This window comes from Zootoca vivipara, chromosome 15 (assembly GCF_965207765.1).
Source record: "Zootoca vivipara chromosome 15, rZooViv2.hap1.1, whole genome shotgun sequence".
Lineage (NCBI taxonomy): Eukaryota > Metazoa > Chordata > Lepidosauria > Squamata > Lacertidae > Zootoca > Zootoca vivipara.
Genome location: NC_142598.1, coordinates 3,478,752 through 3,497,523, shown reverse-complemented (window position 1 = coordinate 3,497,523; position 18,772 = coordinate 3,478,752). Strand labels below are relative to the sequence as shown.

Sequence of the window (18,772 nt, the reverse complement as noted above, 5' to 3'; positions counted from 1 at the left end):
GCTGCTGGGCACAGCTAGAAAGAGCGCTGCTACGTTGTCCTATCCCAGATCCTCTCCTCCTCTCTGCCCCATACAGGTGAAACTCGAAAAATTAGACTATTCTCGAAAAGTGCATATATTTCAGTACTGTCACTGGCAATAGTGATGCAATGACTAAGAGCCAGTGTGGTGTAGTGAGTGGCCTGAGTGCGGGACTATCCCCACTCAGCCATGAAGCTCAGTGGGTGACTTTGGACCAGTCACTCTCTCTTAGCCTAACCTGCCTCGTAGGGTTGTTGAGAGATAAAACAGAGTGTGGGAGAACCTTGAACTTTTTGGAGAAAAGATGCGATATAATGGTAATAAAAAACAAACATTTAATTGATTGATTTGTTAGATTAATGGCTTAAAAACTTATTGATTGGCTAAATGTATTCTTTTAATTTAAAAATTATTTTATTTTAAAATCAAAAACTTATAAAAACTCCCATCTTAGTAGTGAATCGCCTCTTGCGTAAGAGAGAAGAGGGGAGGTTTCATCTTCTACGATATGGCTGCTATGAAATATTATCTATTTATTTTAAAAATATCTATATACAACTATATAATTAAAATAAAGCAGGAAATGGCTATATACAATAAAAACCACAGAAAAAAAATTAAAATCAGAGATCACCTACTAACTATTACGGAAATATGTTTTCTCAGTTGCCTGTATAAGCTTCACAATGAACACATCAGCTATAAGAACAGGAACTGCTCTATTTCACTCTGCAGCAGTTTTGGATTGCATCAAGATTCAGATAGCTCAATTTTGCTTCCAACAGAATCAGCGAGACATAACTGTGAAATCCTAGCAATGTGACATATTTTTCTTTCGTCTTGTTTCATCTTCACAACAACCCTAGGAGGTAGCCTAGACTGAAGGATTGTGACTGGCTTCACAGCCATGCAGTAAAATTGGCTTGAACCTGAACCGCTTTGCCCGCAGGTCAATATGCCACCACCCTAACGCCCTGGCTCCCCTTCTGACTATGCGCACCTAGTAAGGTTGCTCTTAGTCTTCCTCTCGAAGGTACTCTCTACTCTTCCTGACATCATCCAGACAATGCATGGAACCATGACTAAGAACGCTGCCAAAGTGCTTCCTGGATCTTCTTGGCACTTTCCCCTTCTTCATCCTCATCAACCAGCCAGTGGCTGAAGGGCCGGGTGAGCTGACTCTCCCCAGAGAAGCCAACTAGCACACAAGAAACACCTTGGATTCTAAGCCAGCCTTTAAGTGCCTTTCCTGCTTCCAACCCCACAGGATGCAGCTTCCTTCTATGCAGCGGGGGGGGGGGGGGAGGCTGCCCACACCTGAGGATGGGGCTGGAGGTCTCTATTTGCTTGCCAAATCACCAAGGAGGGAAAACTAAAATCCCAGGAGGGCTCCCCCTCCTCTTCTCCACTAGCCACGTGGGGACTCTGGAGACACATTAAAAAGGAGCTGTGTGCCCATCCACCTGCAAGTACCGTCTCCCCTACTGATGCTGCACTAAGCAGAATGGAACATCAATCTATTGCCTTCTCTCAACTTCCATATGTACACGCACATGCACACATACAATCTTACATTCATCCATCCCTCCCTCTTTCCAACATCAAATGTTGATATCTCTCTCTCACAGAGAGAGAGAGAGAGAGAGAGAGAGAGAGAGAGAGAGAGAGAGAGAGAGAGAGAGAGGGAGGGAGGGAGGGAGGGAGGGAGGGAGGGGGAGGGAGGGAGTGTGTCAGATATCGGCTTTAGGCAACCAGAAGGGAAAGATCTGTGAGTGCCCCTAAACCCCAGGTGTTGATGGCTGGGGCTGACCATCAGCTCTAGCCAGCATGACCAATGGTCAGATGAACCAATCCGGCCCTCAACTAACAGAGTAATGGAAGAACACCAGGGAAGCACTTGAAGAAGATAATAAAGGGTGGGTTTAATGTAGGGTGGGGAACCTGTGGCTCTCCACATAGACACTGCTGGATTACAATTCCTGTCTTCCCTGACCACTGGGCATACTGGCTGTGGCTGAGTAGAGCTGGAATCCAGTAATATCTGGAGGGCCACAGGTTCTGTATCCCTGGGTTGAGAAAGCCAAGAAGTTACACTTCCATGTGATTCATAGTTGCCCTGTGGAACTCATTGCCACAGGAAGACTGTGAAGGTAGGTAATTGCAGGTAAAATTAATGTGAATTTAGAGAAATTAGTATCCTAAGGTAGATTCATGGATTTTTTTAAAAAAAGCCAAGATATCCAGAGGCTGCAGAATCATGCGGCAGCTGATCCACTGGGTGACTGTCTCTGATGGAACTCTTCCCCCTCAAGGATCTTCAAAACTTCCTCTCCCCAACATTCTCCATGGGTATTTTGGAGTCCTTTTCAGAGAGAATTTGAGCCCTTTGACAACAAGGCACTTACAGTCCTGCCACAATGCATTCCAGCACCAAGGGCTCCCCCTGCTTCGCCTCGTACGTGTTGGGCATCTTATCCGGTACAATTAGCATTGGCTTCTGGTTCGAGAAACTGTTGGCTGTGGAAGAGAAAGAAGGGAAGGCAACTGGGCAGCAATGGGACCAACAGGGTGCTGAGCCCACTCTGAGCTAATCTGACCTGCTGTGACCCTGTCCCAAAGAGCAGAGGCCCAGTTGATGCAAACTGTGGAAGAGGCAGGAGCAGCACTGCTCTTCAGCTGCACCAGCTTAACAGTGCAGAATAGGGACCATCTCAGTTGTCCCTCAGATCTATCAAGGCAGGCATGCTTGCTGCACCCTTTAAACAGAGCTACTCAGCCACAGACCTTCCATTTCTATCTACGGTACATTTGCATGTCACACTAAGCTAAACCATGGCTTAGTGCCAGCACATAAGCATGCAGGTTCCCAGAGAGGAGTTTGTGGCTACTGTGCTCCTCCCCAGTTGTTGTTCTGCTGCAGCAGTAACCAAGGCTTCTGGCTTGACTCTCTCCAGAGTAACCATGAACTGTAACCAAGATCTGCCCTATGGTTTGCAGCTTGCAGTTTGTCTGGGAGAGCTAAATCATGAGTCAGGTTCAGATGATGTGTGAAGTCAAACCATGGCTTAGTGCAGTGCAGCACATCAGGAGAACCACTGCAGAGAAGCACAGCGGCCATGCTCTTTTCTTCTGGAGCTCATATAATAATATAATAATAATAATTTATTATTTATACCCCGCCCATCTGGCTGGGCCTCCCCAGCCACTCTGGGCGGCTTCCAACAGAAAAATAAAACACAATAATCTATTAAACATTAAAAGCCTCCCTGAACAGGGCTGCCTTCAGATGTCTTCTAAAAGTCTGGTAGTTGTTTTTGACATCTGTTGGGAGGGTGTTCCACAGGGCAGGCGCCACCACCGAGAAGGCCCTCTGCCTGGTTCCCTGCAACTTGGCATCTCACAACGAGGGATCCGCCAGAAGGCCCTCGGTGCTGAACCTCAGTGTCCGGGCAGAATGATGGAGGTGGAGACACTCCTTCAGGTATGCTGGACCAAGGCCATTTAGGGCTTTAAAGGTAAGCACCAACACTTTGAATTGTGCTCGGAAACGTACTGTGCATACTATGCTTGTGCGTTGACACAAAGCCATGGTTTGGCTTAAATTGACCCTTCTCTCAGTCCCGCCACACTCGCAGGCATGCTTGGTAGGGAGAGGGCCTTCTTGTTGTCTTCTCCCAGACTTTGGAACTCCTTCCCTAGAGAAGGTAGACTGGCCTCCTCCTTGTTGTCTGGCAAGTGAAGACCTTCTTTCTCCAACAAGCTTTTGAGAGGTGACTGCTGGCGCCATGCGCTTTTATTGTAATTATAAAAACAACATCATCAAACTGGGCCAAAGACCAGCCAGAATTGAACAGGAGTTTCACACAGCTGTTGAAGTTGACAAGTGAGGGATTGAAGGCAGGATAGAGAACCTGTGGCCTTCCTGATATTATTGAACTACAACTCCCATCATCCATGGCCATTGGTCAAACTGGCTGGGGCCAATTGGAATTGGAGTCCAACGACATCTAGAGGGCCACAGATTGCCATCTCTGCTGTACTTGCCATAGCCAACTGTTCACCCTGTTAAACTTCTCCCTTCCTTAGCTTCAAATCTAATTACCAAGAAACTCACACTTTCTCAGTGTATCTTAGACTGGGTGGACAGAAGATCAGGTGACTGCTGGATCCCTGTACCGTCCCACCCCAGAAGGTAGCTGCACTTCAGAAATTCAGGGTATCTGAAGACTTACTGGGGAAAACTTTTAGTTCAATGGGCTCCTTCTGGATGATGATTCGAGGACCTTGGAAATGGGCGTTGCAAATATAGTCAGGGCGGCTGTCCTTCATCTGGACGTTGGCAAAATAGAGATTCCCGTCTTGGCCCATGGTAACTCGGTCATCTTTTTTGATATGCTCAATCTCTGGAGGGGAAGGAGAGTGGAGATAGCAAAGTGGGGTGAGAAGCCACAGCAGAGTACACAGCTTCTCCCACCCCACCTTATCTCTTGACCCAGCCAACATCATAGGAAAGAGAGGAATCACACCCCATTTCCTTCCTTCCTTCATTCACTCATTCATTCATGAATTGATCGGGTGGATCAGACCAAAGGTCTCCCTTCTAACAGAAGCCTGCCATATGCCTCAGTGAAAGTGGATACTGACAGTCCTGCGCTCTGCTTTCCCCCCACAAGACCCCAGATCTCCTTCAGCTACCAAGCCATGGGATCTGAATCCCAATTATCAGTTCCAAGCAAATCCACCTTGATTAATGCATTGAGCTACACTTTCCTTGACAAAAGTCCATCTCCTAGGGTACATAGAATGGACTTACATAGAATCAGACCATTTACCCGAATACTGCTTATTCCAGGGGTAGGGAACTTGTGGCCTCCAAAAGATGTGGGACTGCAAATCCCATTTTATCCCTCGCAACTGGCAATTCAGGGCTGGAATTGAAATTGATGGGAGTTGGAGTCCAACATCTAGAGAGCCACAGACTCCCCAGCTCTGATCTGTTCTGACTGGTTGAATCACAGATTGATCCAGGGACTTGCATACATACAAGGCAAGTATAATGTGATCAGGGCCGATGCTAGGGTTTTTTGCACCCTAGGCGAGATCACCTTCTGGCGCCCCGCCCCCCCCAATAAAAATAAATAAATAAATAATAGAAAAAATAAAAATAGAAAATAGAAAAAATAAAAATAAAATAAAAACAGCTGAGAGGCACGGTGAGGTGGCCCCAGGCTCGCGCTCCCCGTGCGCCTCCAGAAATTTGCACGGGGAGCGCGAGCCTGGGGCTGCCTCCACTGTGGCTGTCAGCTGTTGAGCGGCTTCAGGCCACTCTCCGGAGGCACGTGCACGCATGCCTCAAGATAGCGGCCTGAAGCTGCTCAACAGGTGACAGGCACAGTGGAGGCGGCCCCAGGCAGCACTGGGGGGTGGTGGGCAGGCTGGCCTGCGCCCCCTACATTTTGGTGCCCTAGGCAGCTGCCTAGTTCACCTAAATGGATGCGCCGGCCCTGAATGTGATACCCCCTCCTCTTGTAGAGGTGTTTGTTAAGAAGCCACTAATAAATATGTAATATTTATTTGTAATAAATACACATAGAAAAATACATAAATATAAAGGCATGTGTCCCAACATTATACTATCTGACAATGAGCCTAGAACCCAAGCCTCATCCTTCCTGAGTTGAGTGCTCACCCTAAGCAGCAGGCCAACTGCTGGCAGACAGGAGTCCCCACCTTGTTCATCTTTGCCACATGATCACACCTGCATATTCACACCTGGAAGGGCAACCAGGGATACTTACTGTTGTTCAGCCAGTAGATTTTGGGTGGGACAGCACTTTCAGGTGGGTTGCAGGGTAAGACCGTATGGGTCCCTTCCTCCACTGCAATAGGTGCCACTTTCTCCTTTGGCCACTGTGGAGCACCTGGACAAAGACAGGAAGCAAAGGAGGAAACTGGGTGAGCAAGGGACAGCAAGTGGGGAAGACTCCAAAGAGATCAGCAGAGAAGCCTCGTTTGCAAAGTCCTCTGGGTTCACTTCTTCACACATCCAGTTCCTCTTTCCCTTTTACAGAAGACGTACATCCCACAGGTCTTTGGGAGGAATTCAGCATCACACTATTCCATTTGTTCCATCAGAACAAGCATTTCAGCTTGTGCAATGGAACCATCTCCCTTCTCCTCCCCTCCAGTGCTGCTCTAGGGGGTTCTGGTTTGAGGAGTGTGGTGTGAATGGGGGTAGGCGGCAGGAAGAGTCTCACTGTACTAGTGAGACTTGTCCTGGTTCCTGCTAGCACACCTACTTAGATGAACCTGGCCCTTTGAATATTATTCAGTGCCTGGAAATGCCTCACAGGGCCAAGAGTTCTGGGAACGGGCAGAAGATATGCAGCCCAGAGCCCAGAGCACTAAAAGGGGTGGGTGGGTTCTGGGTTCCTGCTCTGCATCCTCAAAATATCCATGTGAAAACAAGGCTGGGGAAATGCAGAGACACCTTGAGAAATGTAATTCGAAAAGGGCTACAGAAGAGATTAAGAAGAAAGAGGGCCTTGAGGGAATATTTTCTGGGATTGGAGAGAAAGTGCTTCCTAACCCATCTGTCGTAGAAGTGATTTGTGCTGCAAAAGAGGCAGAGGCGCTTTTATTTAAAAGGACCTTGGACTGAGGGCAAAATGGGCTCAGGTTGCTTGATCTATAATACACCACCCCTCCCCCCCAAAAAAACCCCCATCCTTCTTTCCAAGGGAGAGGGAATAAGATTGCCACCTACTATACTGTCTAGATCAGTGATGTGTGCAGATCCTCTTATAGCGCTGACTGCTGAAGTTCAGCATTAGGTGGGCAGGGATTCATTCATCAAGTCCTGGATTCATTCATTCATCAAGTCTCCCTCTTGTGCTATTGGTGAGGGGCGGGGTTTTCCAACCCGCCCAACGTACACATACACTGATGCACAGAACCACTCCAACATGTGTTTTATTAAAGCAGAGGCTTGACAAGGCATGATGGTGTTTGGCCTTGCCTACTCACAAGTAGCAGCTAATGAAGTAGAGCTAAAGGGAGGGAACACCGCTGCTGTAATGCCCCAGAAGAGGGCAGGGCTGGCAGAATCTGCCAGAAGAGGAGGAGGAGGAGGAGGAGGGTCCTGGGAGAGGAAGGGGGGGAGAGTTCCGGCAGTGGTGGGGAAGAGGGTCACTGTCCTGTGGGAGTGCTCACTTGCAAGCACAGGCTTCTCACTTGGGACAAGAACCATGCAACTTTAAAAGTAGAATGGGACAACATCTTTGGTTCTGCCTGGCCATGGATCCTGGAACTCTGCTTATGAACCCATGAACTGTGCCTCCTATACTGTGCATCAGTTGAGGCTGAGACTGTGTGCTGATTTTATCAATAAAGCTATCAGGATTTCCCAAGCTGAGAATCTGAGGGGGTTTTCATATGAGGGCGGAAGCCAGGGCACACTGAGGAAGGAAGGTTCCAGTTCTGGAATACAGAAGGGAATGTTAACAGATTGTAAAATTTCCCTTCCTCTTAAAAATTTGTCACCACCACCATTAAAAAGAAAAAAGGCCCATTTTGGTGTCAGTTCTCTTTTGTGGTTGCAGGCAGGATCAATAATGTGCCTCCTCTCCCCTCCTGCCCCCCCCCCCCCGCTTTCCCCCACACTTTTGTTTTAACTCCTTCCTTGGCAGGCATGGGGAGGGCGAGGCCAAGCCAGAGGGTGGGGGAGGGGCCCACAGAGGTGCTGATGGAAAGGACTGGCAATTACATCACCCCGACACCATGAATCCATGGCAACTGTTTCCATGGAAACAAAAGCAACTGGCTGCACTCCAGGGAGTCCAGGCAGGTAAAAGGGGAGGGAGGAGGGGGGAGAAGCCGGGGATATACATTTATTGTGAGGGGGAGGGGAGAAATTTATTACTCAGATAACTGGTGGGGGTGTGTGCGCATGTATGGCAGCATACATGAGTGTTTGTGTGCGTGTGCGCAGAGCTGCAGTCATTGTGTGGCAGAAGTGAGCAACATCAGCCAAGCCTGGGCCAGGCATAGGGGTGGGTGTGCATGGTGTACAGCTGGAGGTGTGATGTGGGGCAGGACTGGCAGACGCCCCCATGCAAGGGGGTAGGGTGAGGTTGAAGCAGGGACACCATGCTGGGGGAGACTGAAGGCCACCAAGCGAGGGTGGGTGGGTGGGTGGGCACGCACGCACGCACTCACTCTCAGCTATAATTTGGCTTTCGGAGCTCATGGCAGTGCCCAGAATGTTGCTGGCATAACACCGATATCGCCCGTGGAACTTGGTAGCCGTATTGCCGTTGTTTGTCGTGATGACCAGGGTCCCTCTGCCGTTCCGTTGCGTCATCCCCGGCACCTGCTCAGGATCAAATTCGCGCCCATCCCTGGTCCACCGGAACCTGCCAAGTAGAGAAGGTGCATCAGGAATGAAAGGGAGACCATGTTGGACACAAGAGGCTGCTGCACAGATCAGAAATGCAGCAGGCATCTCTTTAGGCAGGGATTTTGGAGATACACATGGGAGGAAGCTGGAATCATATGCAAGGAAAGATCACTTCTAAGGCTTGCGGCTGGCAGGAAAGCCATCTAGAGAGGGAGATTTATGCAGAAAATTGGGGGTGCAATGCAACAGGGCAGGAGGGAGGGAGTTTCTTTTAGGAGATTGTCAGGGATGACCCCATGTAAAACCAGTATGTACCAGTACAGGGAGGTGAGACTGGGGAAGCAATGGTGGGGATGGATGGTTATGGGAATGGAAGGCAGGGGGGCAATAATTTCTCTCATATTCACAAGAGCTGAGCTGAAGGCAGGGAAGCAGATTAGGAGCTGAGCGAAGGTCAGAGTAAGGTGAGGAACATTACTGGAGCAGCATAAGAGGGAATAAAAGAGATATTAGGAACAGAGGGAGCTGCGCTTAGAGCACTATGCAATATCCAGTCTCATAAGCACTGGAGAGACCAGATCCTACGGTGGGAGGTGGAAACCCAGGGCCGAATGCTGCGTTCTGGCTTAGAAATAGTCAAGTATGGTGCTCAAAAATGCAATTCCTAGGAACAGAATTTCTACAAATATACACGCTTATGCATACATCCTTTCTATTTTAATTCTTTATTAGGAATTTGAGTCTTGGCAAAATTTGGAATTTTGTTTTGTTTTTTTATTCAGAACATTGCAGTTCAGAAGGTTGAGGGGATATGTCAAATTCACTTTCTCTCATTTTCTCATTTTTTCTAAACCTAAGTTTAGCTTGCCAAATTTACACATAAATGAGCAGGTGGTATTCTTTTAAAAAACACATTCTTATGAATGTTTGACAGCATTTCAGCGCTCATTTCCCTAAAATACACATTTCTGCAAGCAAATTCCACTGATATGTTATATTTCCCTATGTTATTTTTTATCTCCATTTCTAGCCACTGAGACCACATCTTGCTAGTATTCAGACAGCTGCAATGGTTCCCTATCAATTTCTGGGACAACCAAAAGTATTGTTTTAAACCTTTACGGCCCTTCTTAGCTTAGCTAGAATTGAGGTATACAAAAGCCTGCCTATTTCTGTATGAATGCGCCTGAGTATTAAAAACATTCTCTGAGGTTCCTTTCTGGCTGCATCCCCCCGTCCCAGGAAAACATACATAGAGTGCTTGATTAATAGAGAGGAAAGTAGGTGAGCTCTTAATGAAATCCCCACGCCCTGACTGCTCCCTAATTTTAGCCAAAAAAAAAAAGCTTTCTAGAAACAGTAGCTAAGTGGCTTGCCTAAGACCACCTAGTGACTTCTTAGTGCAGATAGGAGACCTGAACCAGGGACTCTGGTTCACAGCCCAGTCTTGAAGTCTCTACACAAAAGGTGCACATTAAAAACACAAAATTGCAAAGCAATCCAAACATCTAGTTTGCAGGCATCCCAAATTATTCCCTACTTTGCTTCCTGCCTCCTTATAATCAATCAATGCAGGGGGCAAGGGGGGGCAGCAGTTCCTCCATGTCTCTGTATCCTGGGCGACTGGAGGCAGAGATGACTTGGGGTCAGCTTCTCTGCAGGTGGGTGCTCCCCACACTTAGCAGGCCCCCACCGTATTTCCTTCCCAGTGTAAGATGCAGCAGGCATCAAGCAAAGGAGGAAAATGTGCCTCAGAGCTAAACTCGAAATGACATGGAAGATCTGAAATCGGATCTCCTGACATCTTTGACTTGGTTTAAAACCAGTGCTGGTAGTGATGGGGGGGGGCAAAATGAGAATGAAGACACAGTGCTGGGACCTAACCTTTTCTTCCCGTGCTGAATCCGCAGCCCTGAACCTATGATTATCACAGCAACACAAGTGCCTGTCTTGTCTCTGCCCCCTCTAAGAGCTGCCTGAGAAGGGGGAGCAATTTCAACCAGGGAAACATCCTGGGTGGAAAAGGTTAACTCTCCCCACCCCTCCCCCAGCAACACAACACAGCACCAGTCCAATCTGACCCCTGGCTCCTCTCTCCCCGCCATGACTGCTTTTCAAAAACAGAAAAAGAAATGATTAGATCCAGTGACAGATCTTCCACATCCTATCTAGTGGTAAGGTCACATCCACACCATACGTTTAAAGCACATTAAATTCACATGGGTTCTCCCAAAGAATCCTGGGAACTACAGTGTGTTAAGAGTGCTGGGAACTGTAGCTCTGTGAGAAAGGAAACTACAATTCCCTTTAAATGTATGGTGCAGATATCAGAGCACCAACCTAAAGACAAAGCAGGGAGGGTATTTTTGTCATACTTACTTCACTGGGGGGTTCCCAGTGGCCTCACATTTCAGGGTGGCCTCGTCATTTGGGAAAATAACAATTTTCTTATCTGGCTGCTCTGTGAATTCAGGTGGCTGCAGTACTGGAAAACCAAGGTGGGAGCAAGAATCAGCAACCAGGACCCCTAAGATGGAAAGGGCCACTCTTTGAAGCCCAGCCCCCCCCCCCCCCCGCTGGACAGATTGCAATAAAACAGTTATACCTTGCAGTAAGATATATAGGACAGTGTCGGTCAGATTCAGAACATGGTAGGAGCATAGCTGCCAAGTTTTCCCTTTTCTCGCGAGGAAGCCTATTCAGCATAAGGGAAAATCCCTTTAAAAAAAGGGATAACTTGGCAGCTATGGGTAGGAGACCCCTCCCCAACAATGCAATCACACAGGCCGACCCTTCACCTTGTCCTGCTCCCGCCCTGCAGCCAGACACACACTCACACAACATTTCATGAAGACTCACAGTTTGTTCGGTCAACTGCACCAGCCAGGAAGCAACAGAAGAAAGAGAGAAAGAGGGAAACAAGTGTTTGTTAGTGGCCATTTCACGGAATCACTGCATAGCATAGAAATAAAACATGCAATTTTCCGTGCAAGATGGAGAAAGCAGGGGGAGCCCAATCAGAGCATAGGTATGCAAAATGAGTGTGTTTCAGGCAGGAAGCATACAAGATGAAATTGGAGTATACAAGACAGGGGAGTGTACAAGATGAAATTCTGCAGGAGAGGACAGGACAGGCACACATGGGACAATCAGGTGCCTGTCTGCAGTTTGAGTGCCAGGGGTGGACAATGGTCATCAGTCTGCACATTAGGGGGCGCCACTGTGTGCGTTGACTGGATATGTGTGTGTCCTCCTAGAGAGTGAGGTGGTTTGTGGCTAGAGAGTGTGAGAGGAGCTGCTGTGCAGAGCAGCAGATATGCAACTATGTGACACAAGTCATGAATGAGTGAGGCGCTCCATGGGGGAGCAGGAGAGTGGCAGACAATTCATGTGGCAAAAGAACTCCTCCGGATGGCCTATTTGTCCAGCATTCTATCCGCTCTTTACTGGGCATTTGTTCTGATCTGCAGGGATATGGCCTGTATTCATCCTGATTTGCTTTCAGGGTGTTCTCATTAGTCATGCATTCATCTCATGCTTTCCAAAGCATGGCTCCTCTTCATCCTGGAGAGAAGTGGCTAGTGGGGTGCCACAGGGTTCTGTCTTGGGCCCAGTCTTATTCAACATCTTTATTAATGACTTGGATGATGGGCTTAAGGGCATCCTGAGCAAGTTTGCAGATGACACCAAATTGGGAGGGGTGGCTAATACCCCAGAGGACAGGATCACACTTCAAAATGACCTTAACAGATTAGACAACTGGGCCAAAGCAAACAGGATGAATTTTGATGGTGTTTCCTGCTTGGCAGAGGGTTGGACTGGATGGCCCTTGTGGTCTCTTCCAACTCTATGATTCTATGAAAGCATTTACAGTGGAACCTCGGTTTACGAACGCAATCTGTTCCACAGAGGCGTTTGTAAACGGAGGCATTTGCTCCCCAAAGGCACGCTTTTGCGCGTGCGCGAAGCGTCGATAGAAGCGATCTGTGCAGCATGCATGTGTTCTGAAGCGATCTGCGCAGCATGCGTGTGCGCAGAAGCAATCTGTGCATCCGACACCGCGGAACCCAGATGTAAACACTTCCGGGTCCACGGCGTTCGTAAACAGAGGCGTTCATAAACAGAGGTGGTTGTAAACCAAGGTTCCACTGTACCTGTCACTTTCCAACTTGCAAAAATCAGAGCATCTAGTCCAGTATTCTCTCTACACTGACTGGCAGCAAAACCCCAGCGTTTCAGGTAGGGACCTGGAGATACTGGGTGCTGAAATTAGGACCTTCTGCATGCAAACCAGGGGCTCCACCATTGAGCAATGACTCTTCCCCTTCATTTCACCAGTGGTCAACCAGCACTGATTAGCTGCTCTGCCTCCCTGCATGGTTGGCTTCCCACTTTTGGAGAGGGCAGTAGCTGCCTCTTCTCCCCTTGGCTACAGAACCCAACTGTGTGGCAAGCCTGCTGTAGCACCGACTACAGACCCTCCAAGTAATCCTCTTTTCCAGGAACAGTCCCTGATTTACAGAAGCTGTCCCTGTTTGATCCCAGAATATCCTGCTTTCCCTTAGAACATCCCTATTTTCATCAGAGAAATGTTGGAGGGCATGTGACTAGGATTGGCAACTGACCATATGACCTGCTCATTTCTAATGGCAACTATATGCCCAGAAAACATCAGGTGAAGCTTTTCATAGAATGACCTGCCAGTGGCTACAGATTAAGCTGTTGTTAAAAAGCAGAGCTACCATGGATGGCTGGAAAAGTGGGCAATTTTACTGTGAGCTATGAGTGGGTGTTGTGTAGTTTTAAAAAACCACAACTAGTTCTGTAAATATCCATTCACAGCTCACACCAGGGCTGTGGGGATACCAAAAATCCAGCTAGCCTCCTTGCAACCCCCACCCCCACGGCTGCCACTTCCTTCAATACAAGCTGAATTGATTCTTGGAGGAAGCTCCTTGCCTCTGGTTGAGTCAGCGACAGGTTGGGAAGAGGCTCCAATCCAATTAGAGGAGGAATAGAGTCTCTTGGGATCCACTTGCCTGCTCATCCAGACATAAGGGGAGGTGGGAGAAGAGAGACACAAACATGAAGAGGGGGAGGGGAGGGGGCAGGAAGGAGCCAGGGTGGAAGGGAGAGACCCTGAGGCCTGATGGTGAGACTGGGAGAGCTCATAGCCACTGGATAAGCGCTCCAAATTAAATCATGCAAACCGTAACTTCTTTTCAAAATGTTTGGATCCAAAAGGCAAGACATGTTCCCTCCACAAAGGGAAAAAAGTGGGAAGGAAATGTTCAATATTATTAGAAAAACATGAGGCATTATTCCCCATCTTAGATGCCTGGATTCCTAAAGGGATTGGGAAATGGATCCCAAGAGGAATTCTACTGTATCTATTACCAACAGCTAAAAGTTTCACAGCAAGAGGTTAGCTTCAGAAAGAATCACCATATATAAAGTGTTAAAGTTTGATAAACTCACTTAGTGCAAAATAGTTTAAGCCTGCAATCCTAAAAACATTGACAAGAAAGCAAGTTACACAGAACTGAGTAAACACTCTTAGGATTGTATTACATGTGCAATGGATTATTGATCCGTACAGTCTGAATTTGTAAGCAAATGCTGAGGGTGTCGTTAAGAAGATGAGGAACATCCATTCAGCTCAGATGGCTAGTGTTTGATTATTTAAAATGAGTTGTTGTTTTTTCTATACTGCCCTAAATCCAAAATTCACAGGGCAGTTTCCGATATGAAAGCACAAAAATACACGCCATAATAACAAACAAAAATAATACCCCCGTATACAGATTGATCACATATAGCTCTGAACGTGATGACCCTCCGTTCCAAAGAGACAGAAGACTTTTCTAGAAATCGAGCCTGTGTTTTACACTCATTTGCAAAACATTATTGCAAAACATACTGGCCTGGTATCATTGGGCTGCAGCCCAGCAGGAGTCCTGGACTGGGAAAAGGATTCCACTTGGGAAGAATGTGGCTGGAAGAACTGGAGAGACAGGTGCCCTGCTTTGCTGGTGCCCCGCTGTTCTGGCTGCCTCTGCCCCGCTCACCACACCCCCAATGATCCATCAATGCTATGGGTCCCACTAGCTCTGCTATGAAGCCTCCCAGTTGTAGCCACGATGCCCTGCAGACGGGTCACGCTGAGGGCGAGGCAGTGGAAACTTGGGGGCAGCTGAGCCGCCCTGTCGACAACACACAGCAAGTGCACAACAAGGCACTGATTGTTCAAATTGGATCTCTGTGCCTTTCCTATGCACTCTGAAAACTAGATTAAGCATCATGGAAATTCTTATAACAGAAATAAATAGCATGCTCTATTTGCACGTTTCTGTTCTGTTCTGAATGAAATATATTCAACGTTTAGGCTTTTAGGCTCTCCTAGTACAGAGTAATGCCATAAAACACCAGGAACTGCCTTATACTGAGCTAGGCTGCTGGTCCATTTAGCTCAGACAAAAGGCATCCAGGATCAAACTAGATGCACTACTAAGGCTACTGGCCACAGTGCTAGAGCCCCAGCCTTGCATGCATGAGGCCTCGGGTTCAATCCCCAGCATCTCCAGGGAGGGCTGAGAGAAGACTCCCTGATGGGAATTCTGGAGAGCTGCTGCCAAGCGCCAGACTCAGTAAAGGGCAGCTGCTTATGACAAGATTTGGCCTGCTGTGCTTGTTCTGGACCAGAAGTACAGGGTGGGGTAGAAAGTGGGAGACGGGCTTTAAGCCCTTGAGGTGGTCCTGCTGCGGACTCTGCCCCCTCACGTCTGCACCAATGGCAAACAGCAGCCATGGGGAAAGGGGGCTGATCCAAATGGGAACTGTGCAAGGGCAAAGGTTAAAGTCCTCTTACTTTTGCATAACATACCCCACTCCAGATCAACCTCCCCCCACCCATGCATACCTGATATTTGTAAAGGAAAATCAAGCCTGTGAGGGGGTCAGCTCTGGTGATGAATGCTGCATTTCATGTGACAGGCAGAGAAATTTCCCAGCTCTGCTATCCACAATCCTTTTAACCTGCAGGTGCCAGGAGTTGAAGGGGGGCATCTACATTTAAAATCTTATTGAATGTGAGTACTGTTGGTTCAGAGTCTGCAGGGATGACTCAAGGGCTTCTCCTCGCTATAGGCCAGCCTCCCACAACCTGGTGCCCTCTAGATATTGCTGGCCTGACCAAAGGTGAGGGGTGTTGGGAGTTGTAGACCAGTGGCATTCTCACCCCTGCACTAAAGGGCCATCAAGCTGGCTACACCTTGGGACTTTCATCGCTTGGCCAAGAGCTTTTTATTCCACAGGGCTTCTGAGGAAGACCAGATTAGTTCTGCTGGGGCCATGTGGGGCTTTTAGTTCTGCTTCTCTGTTGTCGTTTTATTGTTTGGATTCTAATTGAATTCTGGATTGTTTTAATTTGTATTCAATAGCAGTGAGCTTCCTTGAGGGCAGAAAATTAATTAAGGAAGAGCAGGCTTGTCAGAGTCTCATCTCCACACAAATAGCGCCAAACATTCTCGCCCATTAGACCTGCAAGAAGCAAGTTGCAGGTGCAGCCTAGAGTTCATTCTAGTCAACCTCCTAGACCAGTGCAAGGTGTTTTTGTTTTGCATATGTGTTCTACCAGTGGATTTAGAATGGACTGTCCACATGCCATTCTGCTTTATGAGTTGTGCTGCAGTGCTTCCACAATGTCTTGAGTCCCATCAGGGGAAAAGGTGGGGTGTAAATTTATAATGATCATCATGATGATTATGTTACTGTATTATAGAGCAACAAAAGCAGGACAGAAGAGAAAGTGGATCATTTCTGGTATTAAAAGTTCCAGGATTTCAAAAAGAAGTTACAGGACATGGAAATGGTGTGGTATCTGCACCAAAAAAAAAAAAACATTTCCATGCACAAAGGGTATTGAAAGCAGGATCACATATAATTACATTGGAGGCAAGCATGACCACAAAGCATCAGTAGGAAAGCACTGGGAAGCTTGTGGGAATTTTGATTAGAAAAGCAGTGGGGATGGAAAGGATTGATCATATTCTTCCCCCTCAACCACCACTGCCCGATTTCTGTTGTCCCCAGTTGCAGCCTTTTCAGTTGAAAAGAAAAAGTTGAGAGAGAGAGAGAGAGAGAGAGAGAGAGAGAGAGAGAGAGAGAGAGAGAGAGAGAGAGAGAGAGAGAGATTGTTCTCCTCTCTCCCATTCAGAAGGGGCACTGAGTTCATCAAACCCAGGCCCACATCCACCCTGCAGGGACAGCCCTGCCTTACTCTTGAAACAGAGATGAGGGGAGTTGTGTGCTCTCCAGAAAGCATAACCAGTGGTCATCATCATAATCATCTGGAGGGCCAAAGACCCCCAACCTCTGTCTTACAACTTCTGCCTTAACCACACCTGCTCCTCACACCCCTCAACTGTCCAGGTTAAATTGGGACATCCCATTTTTTTGGTTCCTCGCTGTCACACGAGACCATGGCACCCAAAAACATGTGAGAGCACAGTGTCTAAAAATGTATGAGAGCACAGTAGCCAATAATCCACAAGAATACTATCATGGTACCCATGAATTGCATTTTGAAACTCCTTACTCTCATGCAGGTCACATGACCTGCACTCAGGAGCATGGCCCAGAAGACACACACCCCAGTTTGGGGCTGCGACATGTTAGAGAGTATGCAAAACTAAGGAAGAAGACCCTACTCTTCCCTAAATAGCAGGTATTGAGCTATTGCAATGAGTATGGAATGATTGCCCCCTCCCAAAACCTTGTATATCAAGAAACAGTAAGTATTCAGATGCAGCTGACAAAAGTGGCTGGGGAAACCCAGCCAGATGGGCGGGGTATAAATAATAAAATAATAATAAAACAAAAAAAGCTTTTCACACATTACATTTTGTTTTTAAGGTGTGCATCCAAAAATGTAAAGTGCGGGTCCATTGATCAGAAAGCCAGGAGTGGCTGCAGATACCTGGTGAGGCTGCACTGCATGGTGAAGGGGAAGTGTGGATCATTGTGGTGAGTCATTGCAACAACGAAAAGAATGGGCAGCCCATGTAAAACAATTCAGTACATTTTTGCAAGGTCACCTTTGGGATTCAAAAACAAAAGATCACAAAAGTGGTGAGACAAAACCAGCACCCTGGGGCAGATCTGTGCGATCCTTTAAAGTATGTTTAAAGCACATGGCTTCCAGCAGATTCCCAGGAAATGAAGTTTTCTTGTCACAGAACTACAATACTCAGAACTACAATACACAGAAATAAATACACAGAAATAAATGTAGTTTTCTTGTCACAGAACTACAGAGGGATAGGGGAGGAGGAGCACGGAGGGCTTTTGGACACAGGGCAGCCAGGAAGGCGCCCAAATTGAGGCGCGTGCCCACCCGTAGGACCAGGGGGGCGGCGCTTTAGGGTGCCCAGGCTTTTATGCTGGGAGAAAACCCGCAAGAAGCCATTGTGGGGTTCTGACACGGACTGAGCAGTCATGTTTGCTGATGTTCTTGCACTGTAAATAGTATGCACAATAAAACTCTGAAAGACAAGACGGAGTGGAGCGTCTTTACTCAAGAGTAGCCACCACCATCTCTGACAATAATATATTGGAAATCTATCACTGACAGGGCATCCTTTCAGGGATGCATTTCTTAATCTTCTCCAGCTGCTTCTAGTGGCTGAAAGCAGGGCCCTTTTCGGTGGTGGCACCTTGTCTCTGGAATGCTGCCTCCAGGAAAGCTCACCTGATAGTTATTCATATGTCTTTTCAGACCTTCTCATCCTCCCAGCCCTTTTCAGACCTTCTCGTGTGTTTTTATCTGCTCTTTCAGTGGGACTTATTTTGGGTAAACAGTCTTAGGATTGGACTGTGAAAGGGATGTCAATAGACTTTACTGCTGGAGGGCTGTGCAGTCATTGCTGAATCACCTAGAGATTACAATGGTCCAGCAAGTGCTTCTGATGCAGTGAAATAATGAGCAATCAAATCTTTTATCCAAGTCACGGTTCAGTTTCCCCCAGCAATCACAGCTGTTGCATACTACGGTAGTAGGCAGGGAAATAATGATCCATACTTACAGGATGGACTATTCAAAGCATTTCCTGAACATTATCTTTACAGTCGTGTAAAGTAGGCCACTATTGCTTTCTCCTCTTTACAGATGGGGCTGAGGCTTAGAGAGAACAGCTTGCCTAGGGCTACATTGTAAGTTTATGACAGAGATGAAACTCAGGATTTCTTGGCTCATAACTTACATTCTTAACCCATAGAATCTTAGACTGTTTCCCAGTTTGCACATAATGGTAAGCCGGATAGAATGAAACAAACTTGGTCTTACTGAAATGAGCA

General features: G+C 47.4%; 1 protein-coding gene across 3 annotated transcripts in view; it reads right to left on the bottom strand.

The window, feature by feature from the left end:
• L1CAM (L1 cell adhesion molecule) overlaps nt 1-18,772 on the bottom strand; it is a 106,407-nt gene that overhangs the window by 53,288 nt on the left and 34,347 nt on the right. For all 3 annotated transcript variants that reach the window (XM_060268696.2, XM_088658320.1, XM_088658321.1), the window contains exons 3-7: nt 10,799-10,904; nt 8,239-8,435; nt 5,820-5,942; nt 4,254-4,424; nt 2,427-2,538 (exon numbers count right to left, since the gene is read on the bottom strand). In XM_060268696.2, the coding sequence (XP_060124679.2) occupies nt 2,427-2,538; nt 4,254-4,424; nt 5,820-5,942; nt 8,239-8,435; nt 10,799-10,904 (709 nt within the window). The remainder of the gene's footprint in view (nt 1-2,426; nt 2,539-4,253; nt 4,425-5,819; nt 5,943-8,238; nt 8,436-10,798; nt 10,905-18,772) is intronic.